The 19,544-nt window shown below is 37.7% G+C and overlaps 1 protein-coding gene across 4 annotated transcripts in view; it reads right to left on the reverse strand.

Annotated features, from left to right (window-relative positions):
- The window catches only part of TMEM219 (transmembrane protein 219), a 29,810-nt gene that overhangs the window by 804 nt on the left and 9,462 nt on the right, over positions 1 to 19,544 (reverse strand). Inside the window, exons 1-5 of one of the 4 annotated variants that reach the window (XM_016155059.2) lie at positions 8,174 to 8,272; positions 6,957 to 7,155; positions 6,680 to 6,869; positions 1,885 to 2,114; positions 332 to 501 (exon numbers count right to left, since the gene is read on the reverse strand). In XM_016155059.2, the coding sequence (XP_016010545.1) occupies positions 364 to 501; positions 1,885 to 2,114; positions 6,680 to 6,869; positions 6,957 to 7,121 (723 nt within the window). In that variant the 5' untranslated portion in view covers positions 7,122 to 7,155; positions 8,174 to 8,272 and the 3' untranslated portion in view covers positions 332 to 363. Of the gene's footprint in view, positions 1 to 331; positions 502 to 1,884; positions 2,115 to 6,679; positions 6,870 to 6,956; positions 8,120 to 8,173; positions 8,273 to 19,544 lie in introns of those variants that run through there. The other 3 variants (XM_016155060.2, XM_016155058.2, XM_016155056.2) reach the window with 3 other exon arrangements.

A 19,544-nucleotide genomic window follows, 5' to 3' on the forward strand; every position in this document is an offset into this window, starting at 1 on the left:
AAGTTTGTGTCATAAAACTGGGTATTAAAATTTTGAGACAAAAAGGAAGACAAACATGATTCATACCCAGGACACATCATCAAATTTGAACCTTCCTAACTCATTGTTACCAAAAAGCTTCTTGGATGTGAACTAGAACCATGGAAAAATTTTAAAAATCAGAAAGTTAACCAAAAGAAGTCAGGCACAAAAGAATATGTAGATTCCATCCATATAAAATTTAAAAATAAGTAAAACCAAACCATGTTGTTTAGGAATGACTCTGTCTCAGTTACAATTGCTACCCCTACCCCATCCCCTATTCCTACAGGACTGGGGCAAAGAACCTTACCTGAGAACAAGACAGGAACTAGGCCAGTGTCCTCAGAGCCGGGTTCTAGACCAGTAGGACTCCCGGCGCGGGTGGAAGCACAAAGCAGTGAGAAAGCAGAGAAGGCCACAAAAGAGAAGCAGGAAGGAGCCCAAAACCAGCAGCCTGGAGCCACACAGAGCCAGCTCCTCCTAGGTTGGGGATGGAAGGGAAGGAGAAATTAATGAGACAGGGGGAGGGTGCAGAATCTTCCCTCAGGAAGACATCTTACCCTAGCCCAAGGCTATAGAGAGAAGCCTCCATTGGAGAGAGGGCTCTCTACATCTGGGGAGCAACCAATGGGGAAATGTTATCTCTATACAAGCTAATTGTCTCAATGATCTACAAACTGCTTTCTTGACCGACCATCAGACTGAACCCCCAAATAATAACCCCTATGAAAGGGGTTATTATTACAATCCCTCTCTTTTATCTACATTTTAAAGATGTGCAAGCAGGGTGAGGTCTGGAAAACAAGCTCTTCTCTGATTCCAAGCTTCTAGGTGATGCTCCTCACAAGGTCTTTGCAAATGTGAGGGAAGAGTATCCAGCAGCCTCCTGAGTGGACTCTCTCCTCCACTCGGCCAGGCTCTTCCACTCAGCAGAGTGGCTCCCATGGCCCACAGTGTCAAGTCATACCGTTTTAGCCTGACATCGCGGTGCCTCACGATCAGGCCCCTGCATCTCTCCTTCCCCTTCCCCTAAGCCATTCCTGAGCCCCTCATCATGGAGTGTCCCCAAAGGGGACACTAGGCCTGTACTCATGCTGGTCACTATGCTTGGAATGAATTTCCTCTTTCTTAAACCTACTCTATTGTATTCTCTGCCCAAATCTTCCTTATTCTTCAGGATCGCCCTGACAGGGCAGAACAAGTCTGGAACTCAGAGTCAAAAAGCCTAGGTTGAAATCATGGGTCTGCCACTTAACCACTTGTGTGGCTTGGGCAATACAATCCCTCTCTCTAAACCTATTTCCTCATCTATAAAATACGATAATAACAGCTACCTCAAATAGTTATTTTAAGATCAAATGAGATAATGAATCTGAAGCACTTTGTATGTTATAAACCACGGTATACAATTCTCCTTCTTAAATGCCTCCGTTTCTGTGAAACACTCTCCGTAAATGTTCAAGTTAACTGCTCCTTACTTTGTGCTTGAATAACACTTTACTCACATCTCTACGATAGCAATTAACCTATTCTCCCTTAGTCCAGCTTCTACGTTCGAGGTAGAGATCATGCTTTAAAGACAATAGTTAGTAGTAATAGCTGTCATTTATCAAATTTCTATTACATATCAAGCATTGCACTAGTCACTTTATATTTGTTCTTTTATTCTTTGGAATTAGGATGTAGTATGTTTTCCATTTTATAGGTGAGGAAACAGGCTCAGAGACTCAGTTGTTTATTCAAGGTTACACATCCTCTCAGTCAGGATTATAAAGCCTGTGTTTTATCTACTAGGTAAAATTGCCTTCGAGACATAGCATGAGTATGGCAGTCTATGAAACACTGACAACCTGAGGCTCTTACCGAAGTGAGCAGTTTGGTGAGTGCAAGGCCTTCCTGGCTCCAGACCTTGACACACTCCTCAGCCATCCTAGGGCTCAGGGTGGCATTTCCTGCTCCCTCCTCTGAGCAGGATATGGGTGGCTGGCTGGAAGGCAGGAGTCCTGGAGCAGCACTGAAATACAGGCAGGTTCCTGGGGTCCTTTCTGTGGTCACCCTGGCTGTAATGAGGACAAGCTCTCCTGCAGAAGGCCCTATGAGAGGCAAAGGAGAGGAAATGGAAGAAAATGAAGAATTAGGTGGGAGCTATCTATTTTCAGACTTCTAGTTAATAAAGTACTTTATATACCATCATTTACATCATTGAGAAATAATATAAGCAAAAATTAATTCGAATTAGCTTACAATCAATAAAACAAACACACCATTATTTATAAAGTTACAGTGAAATTGGGGTAGATACATATTGCTGATGCAGTTTATATATACCAGCTCATCCTTTTTTAAAAAAGTAGTTTTCCACTATGCACCAAAATCCATTAAAAAGTTCACATCCCATTTTAAATTGGGGAAAAAAGGTCGGACTATTCAGTTAATGGCCCTGAAACAATTTCCGTTTGAGAAAAAAAGACTCTTATCTCGTACTATAAAGTCCAGATGTATTAAAGACCTATACAAACAAACTAAAACAAAACAAAAATCTAAGCAAGTATTAAAAGAAAATACAGAATAAGATTTCTAATTTTCAAGTAGGGAAGGCCTTACTAAAAAATACACAAAATCTAAGAGTCTGAGTAAAGAACATAAACAATAAACTTACCTTTATAACAAATTAAAGACTTCTATACAATGAAAAATAAGTTTAAAAAACAAGTAACAGATTGGTTGAAAATACCTATAATAGATTTAAATGGCAAAAAGGTTTACTATCCAGAATGTATAAACGTCTTCTAAAAATCAAGAAGATAAAGACAAATAATTTAAGAAAAATAAGCACAGAATATAAACAGGAAATTCAAAGAAGACATGAAAATGGCCAATAAACTTATAAGAGGCTTAACCTCACTAGCAATCAGGAGAAAGTAAATTTAACGATCAAGTAATTACTCTTCCCATTAAATTGGTTAAAATGAAAAAGAATGATAATAACAAGAGTGGTCGAAGATGTGGGAAGATGGGTACTCTCAATTGGTGTCACTTTTTAGAAGCAATGTGGTTGCATCCAATGCAATTTTATTTTATTTTATTTTTATTATTTAGGCAAGGCAACACTTGGTTGACCCTCACAGATTGCAAGGACCTTGTCAGTTTACAATCCCTTATTTTTTTTACTTTTTACACCTACAGCACCTGGTCTTCCTCGGTGGTCTCCCATCCAAGTACTAACCAGGTCTGACCCTGCTTAGCTTCTGAGATCAGACAGGATTGGGCTTGTTCAGGGTAGCATGGGTAGCAGGCTGTAGACTGTATCTGTTGCAATTTTACATGAGTACAAAGAGGGACAAAGAGGATGCCCAGCAAATTACGGACTCTGCAGGGGAGGTAGGAGGGTATTACATCTGCTTTGTATATTTCTGTGTGGTCTGAATCCACAACAAAATGAATTTGTCTATTAAAAAAGACAAATAGTCTTTGACTCGGTAATACCACTTGTAGAAACTAATCCCAAGGAAAAGATTTAAAAAAAATACAAAGTATACCTAAATGTTTATTGTGATTTCATAAAAAGTATCGAAAATAAACAATAGAGATGTTTAACAATAGAAAAAAACAGTAGCAAATGGTGGCCTAACCACTCAATGGATCACTTTATACCATTAAAATAATGCTTTTGTTTTTTGCAGTAATACAAAAAACATGATGTCATAAGTGAAAAAAAGAGAAATACAAACCAGTATATACGTCATAATTACGATCGAGAAATGTACCCATAAAATTCTGCAGGAGAACTCCCTTTTTCTATGTTCCCCAGATCAAATCAGTCACCAAATCCTGTCAATCTCACACTTATAATGTCCCCTTCAAATTGGTCCCTTCTTTCATGGCACTGTCTTAGCTCAGTTTTTCTCATCATTTTTTTTATTGCTACCACTTCCTAACTGGTCTTCCTGTATCTGGACACATTTCTTCCAAACAGTCAGCCAACAGAGTGTGATCTTTTAAAAACAACATCATCAACAACAACAACAACAACAACAACAAAATCCTACTATTTTCCTGATTAAAATCTTTCGGTTTGCCCTATGTACTGTATAAAGTCCAACCACCATGGCTTGGCACACGAGAACCTCCATGGGATTCTGCCCGCTTTTTCAGGCCTATTGCCTCTCAATCAAAAATCCTTCCCTTGCTTCGGTCAAACTGAATCCCTGGAATTTCCTAAATATACCATCATGGTCCTCATGTGCATGCCTTTGCACATGTTCTTCTGTCTGGCTGGAAGGGCACATACCTAAGCCTAACTCAAGCTTTAGTCCAGTTACTGTATCCTTGGAAAAATCTGTCTTCACCATTCCCGCTTGACAGACTTTCTAGTATTCCCACTGGACCTTGTTGTGTTCCACTTCACACATTGAAAGGTATTTTCTTCTGTTCACATCTGCATCTTTTCTAGACTGTGAACAACTTGAGGTAATGGCCCATGTCTTACAGAGCACTGTGTTTCCCACGCTTGGTACATAGTGCTCATTTTTTATTTTGTCCAAAATAATTTTTGATGTTATTACTTTGTTTCTAACCATTTTATTTACACACACACACACACACACAAATAAAAAAACAGGGTTTCTTTGCAAAAGCAGAAACTGACAAGCTGATCCTAAAATTCATATGGAAATTCAAATGATCCAGAATAGCCCAATCTTAAAAAAGAACAAAGTTGGAGGACTTATATTTTCTGATTTTAAAACTTACTCCAAAGCTACAGTAATCAAAACAGTGTGGTATGAGCATAAGGATAAACATACAAATCAATGGAATGGCACTGAGAGTCAGAAAAAAACCCATATATCTATGGTCAACTGATTTTTAGTAAAGGTGCCAAGACTATTCAATGGGAAAGAAGTCTTTTCAACAAAACATAATGGGACAACTGAATAGCTATCTGCAAAAGAATGAAATTGGACCCCGTCCTCATACCATACACAAAAATTAACTCAAATGTAATGTAGACTTAAATGTAAAAGCTAAAACTATAAAATTCTTAGAAAATATAGAAGTAAATCTTAGTAACCTTGGGTTACGCAAAGTCTTCTTAGATATGATACTAAAATCACAAGCAACAAAAGAAACAAATAGATAATTTCAGACAGACTTCACTTAAATTAAAAATGTTTGTGCTTCAAAGCATACCATCAACAAAGTGTGAAGAACCCAGGAAATAACAGAGAATATTTGGAAATCATACATCAGATAAGAGTCATATTTAGAAAATATAAAGAACTCTTACAACTCAGTAATTAAAAGACAAATTTACCCAATTTTAAAAATGGGCCAAGAATCTGAATATACATTTCTCCAAAGAAGATAATAAAAATGGCCATAGGTACATAAAAAATGCTCAATATCATTAACCATCAGGAAAATGCAAATAAGAACCACAGTGAGGTACCACTTCACACTTAGTAGGATAGCTATAATCATAAAGACAAATAATAGCAAGTGTTGGTAAGGATGAGGAGAAACTGGAACTCTCATATACTGCTGGTGGGAATATAAAATGGTATAGCCACATTGAAAACAGTCTGGCAGTCCCGCAAAAGATGAAACATAGTTACCATATGACCTAGCAATTCTACTCCCAGTTATATACCCAAGAGAAATGAAAAAACGTGATCACGCATAAACTTGTACATTAGTGTTTACAGCAGCATCATTCATAACAGCCAAAAAAATGGAAACAATTCAAACATCAATCAAATGATGAATGGGCAAATAAAATGTGGACTATACAGTGAATACAATTAAGCAGTAAAAAGAAACAAAGGACTGATACGTGCTACAAGACAGACGAACCTTGAAAACATGCTAAATAAAGAAGCCAGTCACGAAAGACTACATATTATATGAACTGTCCAGAATAAGTAAATCTACAGAGACAGGAAGTAGATTAGTGGGTTGCCTAGAGCTGGAAGGTTAGAAGAAAAAGGCAAGTGACTGCTAATGGGTACAGGATTTCTTTGGTAATGAAAATGTTCTAAAATTGATTGTGATGATGGTTCACATTTTTGTGAATATATAAAAAGCCATTTAATTGTACATTAGATGTACAATTTAATGAATCACATATCAATAATGCTATAAATTAGATACATTCCTTTATTCCTGCTCTTTGATCATACACACATATACCTGGAAACACAGAGGCCTACCCCTCCAACACACATATATATGTGATTCACAGAAGAATCTTAGAATGATAGCGTTGAAAAGGACCTCAGAAGTCAGAGAATTCACCTGTCTTTCCTCCCTCTTCAAGAGTTTAACTGAATGGAACATGCTTCTCAGATATCCCTTAGGAAATACAAGGTGACTCTTTGAGAAGGTACGGGGATGAAGAGGGATGAGAAAGAGCAAAAGGTCAAATCTAGCCCATCTCATCATACCTCTAAGGATAGAATCAAAGAACCTCAGAGCTGGAAGGGGAGAGAGAAAACATTTATAGAGAACCAACACAGTGGGCATCATGTTTTAGTTCTTATTATAGCAGAAGTAACTATGGCCCAGTGGTGTGCCCAAGGTCACCAGGATGGTGAGGTCAGAGGCAGGGCCCACTCCTGTGTGTTTTGATGTCCAACCCTTCCGTCCTCCTTGATCTCACCTTTCAGTCCCATCTGACTACCCAGGACTGTGGCTTGGAATGTCTGGGTCTTGTTCCTGTCTGGACCATCTCCAAAGTTCAATGTGGTCAGCAAGCCCACGATGTGAGACCCATGCCACTTCCCTGTGACTGTCCCAGTCACGGGACACAGGGTCAGCTGGCCAAAAGATCTCAAGAAGGAGACCCAGTCCTGTGTGCAAAAGGAAGGTAGGAGAGAAGTGAGAAATTAGCATCAAGAGCAGGCCTTCATGGGAAGGATGAGCAGGAGGGTACTCACCTGTGGGATGTCAGGGCTGCGTAGGCCAGTCCTCTGAGTGAGGAGAAAGCCACCAAGGCCCAGGCCAGAAAGGCCAAGAAGCAGCAGGATCAAAGTAGCGCAGACCAGAGGTGGGTGGTGGGCCAGACAGAGATGCAGGTTGTGCCCTGCCTGGCAGCTGCCCATGGGGAGCAGAGGGGTCTGGGCCTCCACGGAGAGCCTGCTGGAAGACAGGAAGGGAGAACTGGACAAGGGCCTGTCAGTCAGAAAGCATTTACCCATTTTATTCAAAAGGAAGCTAAAGTGCCAAGAAAACAAGGGACTTGTCCAAGGCCACAGACAGTGGCAGAGCCAGGACAAGAATTCGAGTCTATTGACTTCCAGTGCTCATCTCCCTGCACCACTCAGATGTTTGCTGCATTTCATTTCTGAAGCAATCAAGGCGGAAGCAGAGCAGAGAATGCTGTGCTGGAAAAAGGAACCTGAAAGGGAGAATTCTCAAGGGTAGAAATTCAGGAAACAGCTGTTCTGGGGCTAGGGTTTGGCTGAAGAACAGTTCCAGCCAATAGCCCGAAGGGAGTGTCTGACAAAAAAAAAAAAAAAAATCCACTTTAGAGTTAAAGTGCTCAATTTAAATCGCCCTCTGCTACTCACTGGCTATGCAAGAAAAAGCAGTCACTTTGTGAGTTTAAGAACCTGTGAAAGGGGTAGTCTAAGAACACCATGGAATGAGGGCTAAATGTGGCAGTTTGCGTAATACTTGGCCTTGCAGGAACTCGACAAATGTCCATTTCCTATTTTTCTGAGTCATATTGATCTTCAAAACCAAGTGAGGCTAGGTAAAAATACTGCAGGGAAAACTGAAGCTCGTGGACTTTCACATAGGAATGTTAGGGCCAAGGTCTGAAACCCCATCTCCTGCTTCCAAGTGAAGTGCCCCTTCCCAAGCGAGAAGCGACGGCCTGATGAAAAGGAACATCAGGAAGGGGATTGTGGGGGAGGGGGAGAGCTCCAGGAAAATGCAGGTGTCACAAATGCTCAGCCACTGCCCTGCCTCCCGTCCCGGCACCTCTGGAACTGGGAAAAAAGCAGGAAAAGGGAGGGCAGAGCCTGGGGGTCAGCGGCTAGCAATATCCCTTGGGCCTCCCCTCCCCACCCCCAGTCCTCCCAGCAGGACTGCTACACCCGCATCCCTTCCCGGTCTAGCGCGGTCGGGTCCGCCAGCCGCTCGCTCTCACCGCTCGGAGCCGGGCGGAGGCCAGCACCCACCCGACGTCACGCGTGGAGCCGCGAAGGGGCGGGGTCCGTGCTCCCCCTCCCAACCCCTGTGGCGGGGTTCGCATGCGCAGTGCCTAAGCGGGCGGGGCCGTCTTGCCTCAAATCAGGGTGAGGGCGTACCAAAAAAAGTAACCCAATGAAGGGGTAAAGGGGAAGAAATAATTCCGCGGGAGGTGAGTTAAAGGGAGAACGTCAAGGAAACTAATTCTAGAGACGTCGTTAGAAATGTCAAATCTTCCTCTGCGGAGGCTGCGGGGTCATTTCAATGAGAATCTCGTCGCAAGCATTTTTCTGTTACTCGGCTCCCACCCGCACCAGTAGCACAGCCCAGCCGCGCCCAGGTTCCGGGTAGAGAAACCTGAGGTCGGGGTGGGGGCTCCAGCTATAGGAGTCCAAGCTTTTTGGGTGTCCTTCAGCGCTTCTCTGCAGCCTAATCCTGTTTGATGTCTGCGCCTTACGCCTGGCCCCTAGCATTTAGTAACTCCTTAGTGCACAGGATCCTACTAGCTGCAGGGTTAGTCAATACCTACCATCTCATTTCACTTCTGTAAGGTGAAGTGTAGAGATGAGAATACTAGGGTCCATCTTACCTGAAAATAGCAAGATACAAAGCCAGGAACCCAAGTTCAGCCTGCCCCCGCATAAGCCATACCTGTGCTTCTCTGGGGACTGAGTTTCTGAGGATCATTCTTTGTACCTCACTGGTTGGATGGGAAGCTTAGACAAAGCGTGGGCAAACGGGACCAATTCTCACGAGCACACAAACAGCACTGTACAAATACTGTTTGAAACAGACTCTGAGTATTCAACACCACTGAGGCTTCCTTAAGACAGAGACTATGTCATTTTCGTACCATCACCTCCAAAAGTTTGTAGCACAAAATATTCTCATATATGGCAAAATGGTATTTGACAAGAGTGCCAAGATCATTCTATTGGGGAAAAATAGTCTCATTCAACAAATGGTGGGAAAACTGGATATCCACATACAAAAGAATGAAGTTGAATCCTTACCTTACACCATATACAAAAGTTAATTCAAAATGTATGGAAGAACTAAATGTAAGAGCTGAAACTATAAAACTTTTCAAAGGGGAAAAGCTTCATGGACTTGTATTTGACAATGATTTCTTGGATATGACACCAAAAGCACAGGCAACAAAAGAAAAAAAACAGATGAATTGGACTACATCAAAATTTAAAACGTGCACATCAGACACAACAGAACGAAAAGGCAAACCATGAAGTGGGAAGAAATAATTGCAAAATCATGTATTTGATAAGGAGTTAATACCTAGAATACATAAAGAGCACTTCTACAACTCAACACAAAAACTCAATCCCATTAAAAAATGCACAAAGGACTTGAAAAGACATTTCCCCAAAGAAGGTATATAAATGGCAACACACATGGAAAAATGTTTTATATCACTAATCATTAGAGAAATGCAAATTAAAATAATAATTAGATATTAGCTCACAACTATCAGGATGGTTATTAATTAAAAAAAAAAAAAAAAGGAAAATAACAATGGTTGGCATGGCTATGGAGAAAGTGGAACCCTTGTGCACTCTGTTGGTGGAAATGTAAAATGGTACAGCCACCGTGGAAGACAGACTTGTGTATCTTTGAAAAATTTTAAATAGAATTATCAGCAATTCTACTTTTGGGTCTATATCCCAAAGAATTGAAAGTAGGGTTCCAAAGAGATATTTGTATACCCATGTTCACAGCAGCCTTATTCACAAGAACTGAAAGGTGGAAGCAACCCAAGTGTTTATCCACAGAGGAATGGATAAATAAAATATGGTATATTTATATAATGGAATATTATTTAGCCTTAAAGAGGAAGGACGTCCTGACACAGTGAAATAAGCCAGTTACAAAAAGACAAATATTGTATGATTCCACTTATGTGTGGTACCTATAGTAGTCGAATTTATAGAAACAAAGTAGAATGGTAGTTTCTAGGGGCTGGAGGAAGAGAGGAATGGGAAGTTATTGTTTAATGAGTTTAAAGTTTGAGTTTTGCAAGACAAAAAGTTCTGGAGATGGATGGTGGTGATGATTGCACAATAAGGTGAGTATACTTAACACAAAATGCACTAAACTATACACTTAAAAATGGTTAAGATAGTGAATTTTATGTGTATCTTGCTACAATTTTTTAAAAATTAAAAAAAATTTATGGCATAGTCTCCTAGAGTATAGTGTTTTAAAAATTCCATTGATTGGCTTAATTGAAATTCCAAGCATAGGAAGGATTTTCTTCTCAAAGGAAAAATAAAAGTGCGGATGGCATAGAATTTTAGAATCTAGGAATCGGGAGGCAATTAATAACTGAACAAGGTCAACAAAACATACACGCCCCTTTGTTTTCCAGATGCTAAAATTATGTCTGAAGAGGTTAAGGGACTTACTGCAAGTCTCCCAACCAGTTAAGCTTTGGCCAAAATGAAATCCCTGGTGTCCCAACACCAAATCCAAAACTTGCCCACTAAATTCTCCTTCAATCCTGCCAAGAGATCTGTCCTGAAAACCTGCAAGTCTCTGCCCATTCACTCTCAATCAGAATCTGCTCAGTCTGGGCCAGTGAGGTAGCTTTTCCCTAGTCTTGGTTTAATCTCTCCAACCAGCTCCTCAGTTTCTGGAATAGTAAGTTCTTGCAAACCCCAGATCTTTCCATAGTTTGAAGATATACTATTCACTCAGTAAATAGTTGCTGATTGATGTATTAAAAATAGCTTCATACAAATCAGTTTCCCTGAGAACTCACCAATTTTCAGTCTTATTTTATGTTTGGAAGTACATCTGCTCATGCTTGCATGTTTGTGAAGTTTATGTTAAAACACAAAAAGAAAGTGTATTCAGTTAACAACTATTTTTTTACTCTCTACTATGGTCCAGGTATAAAACTAATATCCTTACAGCAAAAACTTTGTCAATGCTTCTAGTTAATAACAAGTCTAATTTGTAGGGTAAGATAAGGCACAAGAATGCCCAGTATAGTGCTGGTATGCAATAAAAGGTCAACAAATGTGAGTTTCCCCCCATTATTCTTGTGCTAAAGAGTAATTAGGCATATTTGGATAGCAGTTTCTAGAAATGACCATAGATGATATTTACTTATATAGCCAAACCAAGCAAGTCTATGAACCAGTAGAGGCAAAGTGGTTAGAGAAAGGAACTGCCTCAAGGCCAGGGCATCCATGTAAATAGATGTGAACAAATGTCATATATATATATATATATTTTTTAAAGTGGTGAGGGGAACACAAAAGGACACAAAATTGGTTGTGCATTATAATGCTCCAGCATTATACCAACATTCTGACTTAATCCACTCATCAGGCTCTCAAGGTGAATGTTATGGTGAAAACCTGGTCCTAGACAGTTTAAATAATTTAACAAAGGACACGCAGAGAGTAGGTGGCGGAAGTCGGCTTATGAGTCAAGCCTGACTGCAGTCTGTCTTGTGAGAATCAGAAAACTGATTGAGGAGGGAATCACCCAGTCTCTTGAAAGGAATAGAAGGAGCGGTTCCTTGGTCACTCCACGGTGATAAATTTCTCTCAGAACTCTGAACCAGATAGAGCTTATCTCAGATATCTGTTTGAATTTTTTTTCCTTCAAGATTATTGAGTCTTAAAACTTTTTGGAGTTAAAGACTACTTTGTAAATCTGATGCAAGCTTTCCATTCAATCAATTGGACACTCATTCAATAAGAATCTCTGAGTTGCCAGGATCTGCTCTTTGGGCTAAGAATACAACGGTGGACAAGGTACTCAGGATTCCTGGTCTCCTGGAACTACAGTCTGCCTATGGACCCTCTCCCTGGAAAAAGGCATTTTCGCCTAAACATATATATGCAGTTTCAATCTGTGGAACCTCAGTCCTCCTGAAATCCGTCCTTGGATAAGAGCCCCTAATTTAATAAGGTTCCTCCTACCCTGGTTGGACCTCAATTTTGTGTTTAGTTTCATATCAGAGCTGCTTGATAAAATTACTCCTTCTTTCCCCCTTCACCACTTGGTTTTATCCTGTGCTATTCATCCATTCAATCAAGTCATTCATTCATTCATCAAATATTTGAACGCCTGCTAAATGCCAGGCACTCGGTTAGGCACTGAGGGAAGTGAAACGAAAATCCTTAGTGACAGAAGCAGATACACAAAGAATTATGACAAAATGTCAAATACCATAATAGATAGATAATAATTTAATATATATTTAAATAATAGCTACCCTTTACTAAATGAATTCTAAATGGGTCAAACATTTATGACATATTATAACATAATGTTATCTTGTTCAATCATGTCAGTAACAAAACAAAATAGTTATTATCCCTACTTTACAGAAGAGAAAACCAAGGCTTAGCAATGTTGGGAAACTTGCCCATGGTTTCCAGCTAGTCAACAGCTATATGTAATATACACATACAAGCGCACACATGCATACATATACATGATACAAATATTGAAAAAAAAGAATATATTTATAAACCTGGAATAAGAGATACTCTCTAAAGCAAGACATAAATATGGAAATGATAAATGAAAAACTGATTAACTTAACTATTTAAAATTAAAAGCCTCCGTATGAAACAGACTCCATACAAGTGAGAATTAGGAGAAAATAACTGAAATATATATTAATAGTCAAGGGATTAGTGGTAACTAATAATATCCTCCCCAGGTAAAATTTATATGTTGTAAAATGCACAGATCTTAATTGTAAATTTTCATATGTTTTGATAAATGTAATGCCGATGTAAACACCACAATCAAAATATAAATGTCTCACTAGAAGAAAGAGTAAAACATTTCCATTACCCCAGGAATTTCCCTCATTCTCCTTTCTAGTCCCCGCAGTTCTGATTCTATCATTAAATACTTGATTTTTTTTTTTTTAACGTCCAAATTCTCTTACTAGATTATAAATTTCTTTAACAGAGGACCTGCCTGATTTTTTTCTTAGGGGTGTGTGTGTGTGTGTGGGGGGGTAAATATATATAACATAAAATTTGCCATTTTAATTACTTTAAAGTGTATGATTCAGTGGTATTAGTTATATCTACAAAGTTGTGCAACCATCACCATTATATATTTTTTAAACAAATCCTGTAACCATTAAGCAATAACTCCTCATTCTTTATGAATTTGGCTATTCTAGATATTTCACATAAGTGGGAAAATACAATGTTTGTCCTTTTGTGACTGGCTTATTTCATTTAGTGTAATGTCTTCAAGGTTCTTCCACATTGTCGCATGTGTCAGAATTCCTTCCCTTTTAAAGGCTGAGTAATATTCCATCGTACATTCTTACCATGTTTTGTTTATTAATTCATCTGTCAATGGACACATTTTGGCTGTTGTGAATAATTCTAATACGAACAAGGGTGTACAAGTATCTATTTGAGTCCTTGTTTTCAAATCTTTGTATGCCTAGGAATGGAATTGCTTAGTCACATGGTAATCATTTAACTCTTTGAGAAACTGTCAAACTGCTTTCCACAGGGGCTGTACCATTTTACATTCCCACCAGTAATGTACAAGGGTCCCAAGTTCTCAACATTCTCACCAACACTTGTAATTATCTTTTTGATAATAGTGAACCCAATGTTTTGATGTGGTATCTCATTGTAGTTTTTATTTGCATTTCTCTACCAATTAATGGTGTTGAGTATTTTTATGTGTTTATTTGTCATTTATATATCTTCTTTAGAAAAATGTCAAGTCCTTTGCCCATTTTTTAATTAGGTTGTTTGTGCTTTTGTTGTTTAATTTGTAGGGGTTCTTTATATACCCTGAAAATTATTCTTTGTCAGATATGTGTATTGCAAATATTTTCTCCCATTCTGTGGGTTGTCTGTTTATTATCTTTTATTATTGTCCTTTGGTGTACAAAAGTTTTAATTTGGACGAAGTCTGGTTTTTCTATTTTTTCTTCTGTTGCTTGTGCTTTATTTAAGCAGGGGTATAATGTTTAAGAAATCATTCCAAGGTCATGAAGATTTGTCCCTACATTTTCTTCTAAGAGTTTTATAGTTTTTGTTTTCACATTTAGGTCTATTATCCATTCCAATTAATTTTTGTATATGGTATAAGTTTAGGGTCTAACTTAGTTCTTTTGCATATAGATATCCAGTTTCACTATTTATTGAAGAGACTATTTTTTTCCTCATTGAATAGTGTTGGCACCATTGTCAAAAATTAATTGACCATATAGAAGTGTGACTAGTGGTCAATGTTTCAAGACTTGCAAAATATGGATCTAATCATTTTGGACAAACTTTTTGGTTTTTACTCCAGGGGAGTTCTTCTTTATCTATCTTGTTTCCCACTGGCTTTATTTAATTTACATAGAAATATTTATCTCTATTCATTAACAATGTAAAAACAAGTAGCATTGAATTCCTCCTTGAAAACAACTTGTCAAAAACACCCAAATCTTTTTGATTATATAATTCTATCGGGAAGAACTTTTGAGCTTATACATTTGATACATACATATTCATTTACTTGTAAAGTTTCTATAATAGTGCTCTACTCATGCATTATTTATTGTATAAATCATACAAAAATAAAAAATTGAAAAGCGTGAAAAAATCAATTTATCATAGATGCAAGGGTTTATTTCTGAGTTCTCAGTTCTATTATTTTGGCCTATATGTCCATCCTTTTGCAAAATCACACTGTCTTGATTACTGTGATTTTTCAGGAAGTTTTAAAATCAGGAAATATGAGACATCTAGATGGCCTTTGGATTCAAGACTACAACATCAATTCTTGTTGACATTATAAACTTGTCAGTTTCCATAATCATATGGGCCAATTTCATAAAATAAATGTTTGTAAAAAATAAATAAAATAAAATAAAATAATAAGATAAAATAAAATTAAATCAGGGAGTATGAGTCCTCCAACTTTATTCTTTTTCAAGAGTGTTTTGGACATTTGGGGTCCCTTACAACTTTATATGAATCTGAGGGTTAGGATTTGATAGAGATTGCTGGAATATGGAGATTTCTTTGATTAGTTCTGTCATGTTAACAATGTTAAGTCTTCCGATCTATGCACACAAGGTGTCTTTCTATTTATTTAGGTCTTCTTTAATTTCTCTCACCAATGTTTTGCAATGTTTTGCAGTGTAAATGTTGTACACTTTATTGGTTAAACTTATACCTAAGCATTTTATTCTTTTTGATGTTATCGTAAATGGCATTGTTTTCCTAATTTCCTTTCTGGATTGTTCATTCCGAGTAGTCAACTTTTAATGAAAGCTCACCATGTACCAAACATGGCGCTATGTGCTTTATAGGGATTATTTTGTTTAAATCTTGAATAAAACCTTCACTAGAAATGTACCATGTATTATCATTGCTCCACTTTAGGATGAAGAAAGAGAGTAGTTTGAAAAAGTTACACATCTTATAAGTGGCGGAGCAAGTATTTAAATAAAAGTAGTCTAAATCTAAAATCTGTGCTTTTAACTTCTATAATATATTGTGTTCAAGATAATATCTTGAGTATCTTAAAGACTACATATATTTTTTACTGATATAGAAAGATTTCCACTATATATATGTGCATATATAATATATACATACACATACACACATATAAAGCTATCTGCAAATATATATATATGTATGTTTGCATATATAATTTTTATTGGATACATGTGTAGTAAAAATAGATAGTAAATAGTCTGAAGGACACACAGGGCTAATCGTTAATTTGAGGGAGGCAGGTGGTAGTAGTAATTTTGCTTTGTCTTAAAAAGGATTTTATTACTCATGTAATTTGAAAACAAGTTCTTTTTCATCAATGACTTCAATTATCATCTATACACCAATGATTCAAAAATCCTTATATCTAGGCCATACATTGAAGTCAAGTTTAAGGTTCATATTTTCAAATGTCTACTGAAGAGTTCCATTCATTCAACAAATATTTGTTGGGTACCCATTGTGTGCCATTGGATCCAATGGTGAACATAATAGATAAGTCTCTGGCCTCAAAGAGTTTATAACTTTTCCTACACTTCATATCCTAGAGGCACCTTACTTAGTATATTCCAAACTGAGCTCATGGAGTGACATCAGTGAAAAGGGTAGAGTGGGGACTTTTAGCACCCCATGTGTCCCCAGAACTACCAAAAAACCTGAGAAAACAGTCAAAATAAACATGTCAGAACTCTGGAAGATAGTTAAAAGTTGACAGCAACCAAGAGAAAGGTCACAGAAACAGGACAGGAGAGTTTTGTAGTGCTTGAGCCATCCCCTCCTGGTACAGTGGCAGTCTTGAAGACAGCAGTTTGTGTTCTTGGTGTGGGTACATGGTCCCAGAATGAACAGAGTGGCCCTTGTTCCAAAAAAATATTAAAAGCTTAATGAACAAGCAAGTGCCACGTGGGTCAAAAGATAATAGGTGAGGCAAACAATAGACATACTGAAAGCCAGGGAGAAAAAAACTGGGCAAAGAGAATTTTTGGAAAATAAGGCATTGAAAAGCTCCCATATCCAGGCAGGATGCATACTCAGAAAATACTTGAGAAGGCTATAGTTTTTACCTCTGGCTGGTCTTTAGGTTCAGCACAGCAGGAAATGGATGCTAAGGCAGAACTATAAATGGCATGGCTAAGTATTGTGCCCCAACACAGAGATACTCTGCGAAGACCTGGAAAGTAGTTTTTCTTTTCCTCTCCTCTCTTCTCCTTCTCCCTCCCCTTTTTCCTTCTTCTCTCTCTACTCTCTCCACACTATAGTCTCAAAATATTCGGTTTTCAGCAAAAAAATTACAAAGCGTGGAAAGAAAGTAAAATATGGCCAATTCGAAAAGGGAAGTTAAAGAAACTGAGGGAGCACAGATTTTGGACTGACTAGACAAAGACTTTAAATCACATCTCAAATAATGTGCTCAACAAGCTAAAGAAAATCATGGATGAAGAACTAAAGAAAACCAGGAGCACGTTTTTTTTTTTTTTTTTTTAACAAATAGAGAATATTGCGAGAGAGAGAGAGAGAGAGAGAGAGAGAGAGAGAGAGAGAGAGATTATAAAAAAAGGACAAAATAGAAATTTAGAAACTGAAAAATAAAATATTTTTAAAAGTATAATAATGTTTTAATATGTACACAAGATTTGTTTTAATCAGGTATATAAGACACAGGCACAGAAATTAACATCATGAAGGAAGACATTTTATACTCAGATAGATAGATATCTAGAAGCAGGAGGTGCAGCACAACACACAGAGCACATGCAGAAGCACCAGGGTCAGTCAAGAGGGAGAGGGAGTGGGAGGAAAGTGTGGGAAACAGCCTTTATTGTGGTTTTCATGGAAAGGGATGGGTAAAGCAGGGTAAACACACTTAGGATTGTCTAGTTTGAATAATTTCAGTGGTCTCTTGGTTGTTGGAGCTGTCCTTCATTGTCTGATATCTCACCCTGGGGTGATTAAGGCAGGGACATTGTTGCCTAGAGTGTAAGAGCTTCATAAAGGAGGTAGTTGGTTGGGCATATGGGCTTTGGCTTGCTTGATTTGTATATGAAAGACACACTTCAAGATGAGTCCTTTGCTCTCTAGGAATTAGCTCACCTTGGGAGGAGCAGTCTCTCCCCAGTCAGCAAGGCTTCAAATGTCAAATCATACAGGAAAAAAAAATTAAATAACACGATTAATACAATTAAAATAAAAAAATCAGTAGAGGAGTTTAATAACAGATTTGAGAAGACAGAAGAAAGAATCAGTGAACTTGTGGATAGGTCAAATGAAATTATCCAATCTGAGGAGCAGAAAGAAAAAAGAATGAAGGAAAATAAACAGAGCCTGAAAAACTTGTACCAGCATAGAAATAATGGGAGTCATAGAAGAAAAGGAGAGAAAGGGCAGAAAGAATATTTGAAGAAATAACAGTTGAAAACACCCCCCAATTTTTTTTCCTTTTGTCAGTGTTTTTAGCATTTTGTTTTATCTTATTAGTTTCAAGTACACAGTACATTGGTTAGACATTTATATAGGTTATGAAATGATTCCCCTGATTATTACTCCTCTGGCTCTACACATAGCCATTACATTACTGCTACATTTCCTATTCGGTGTTCCCCATCTCCATGATCATCTATCAACTATGAATTTGTACTTCTTTAACCTTTCACCCTTTTCTCTCAGTCCCCAAACCCCCTCTCCTCTGGCTGTCACCAGATTGTCCTCTATATTTGCAAGTCTGTTTTTGATTAGTTTGCTCTTTTTGTTCCTTAGATTCTGCATATAAGTGAAATCATATGGTATTTATCTTTCTCTGTCTGACTTATTTCACTCAGCATAATAACCTCTAGGTCTATCCATGTTTTTGCAAATGGTAGGATTTCATTTTTTATGGCTAGTATTCCATTACATATATGAACCACATCTTTATCCAATTGTCCGTTGATAGACATTCAGGTTGCTTCCATATCTTGGCTGTTGTGAATAATCCTGCCATGAACATAGAGATGCATAGGTCCTTACAAACTATTGTTTTGGTTTTCTTTGGATAAAGACCCAGAAATGCAATTACTGGGTCAAAAAGTAGATCAGTTTTTAATTTTTTGAAGAACCTCCGGATTGTTTTGCATAGTGGCTGTACCGATTTGCAATCCTACCAAGAGTGTATGAGGGTTCCCTTTTCTCCATATCCTTGCCAACACTTGTTTTTTGACTTATTGATAATAGCCATTCTGACAGCTGTGAGGTGATATCTCATTACAGTTTTAATTTGCATTTCTCTGATGATTAGTGACCATGAGCATCTTTTCAAATCTGATTTTTTAAAAAAGATACATATCCAATAAGCTCAATAAACTCCAAATAGTATGAATTCCAATTAGGATAAAGTCAAAGAGATCCAAACTGACACATTATAAATGAACTCAAATAAAAAAGCTAAAGAGAAAATCTGGAAAGCAGCAAAAAAAGAAGCAACTTGTAATGTACAAGGGAATCTTCAGTAAGATTAACAGCCAATTTCTCATCATAAAATATGATGCTCAGATGTCAGTTGGATAACATAATTAAAGTGTAGAAAGAAAAATCTGTCAACTAAGAATTCTATATTTCACAAAACTTTCCATGGATGAGGGAACAATTGAGACTCCTTCCTTTTCAAAATGAAGCTGAATGAGTTCATTACTCATAGGATTACCCTACAAGAAATGCTAAAGGGAGTCCTTCTGGTTGAACTTGAGGCTATATGAAGAAATAAAGAATATTGGTAAAGGTAAATATGAAAGTCAGTTTCATTGTATTTTATATTTTGTAACTCCTCTTTTTTCCTATATGACT

This window comes from Rousettus aegyptiacus, unplaced genomic scaffold (genome assembly GCF_014176215.1).
Source record: "Rousettus aegyptiacus isolate mRouAeg1 unplaced genomic scaffold, mRouAeg1.p scaffold_m13_p_8, whole genome shotgun sequence".
NCBI lineage: Eukaryota > Metazoa > Chordata > Mammalia > Chiroptera > Pteropodidae > Rousettus > Rousettus aegyptiacus.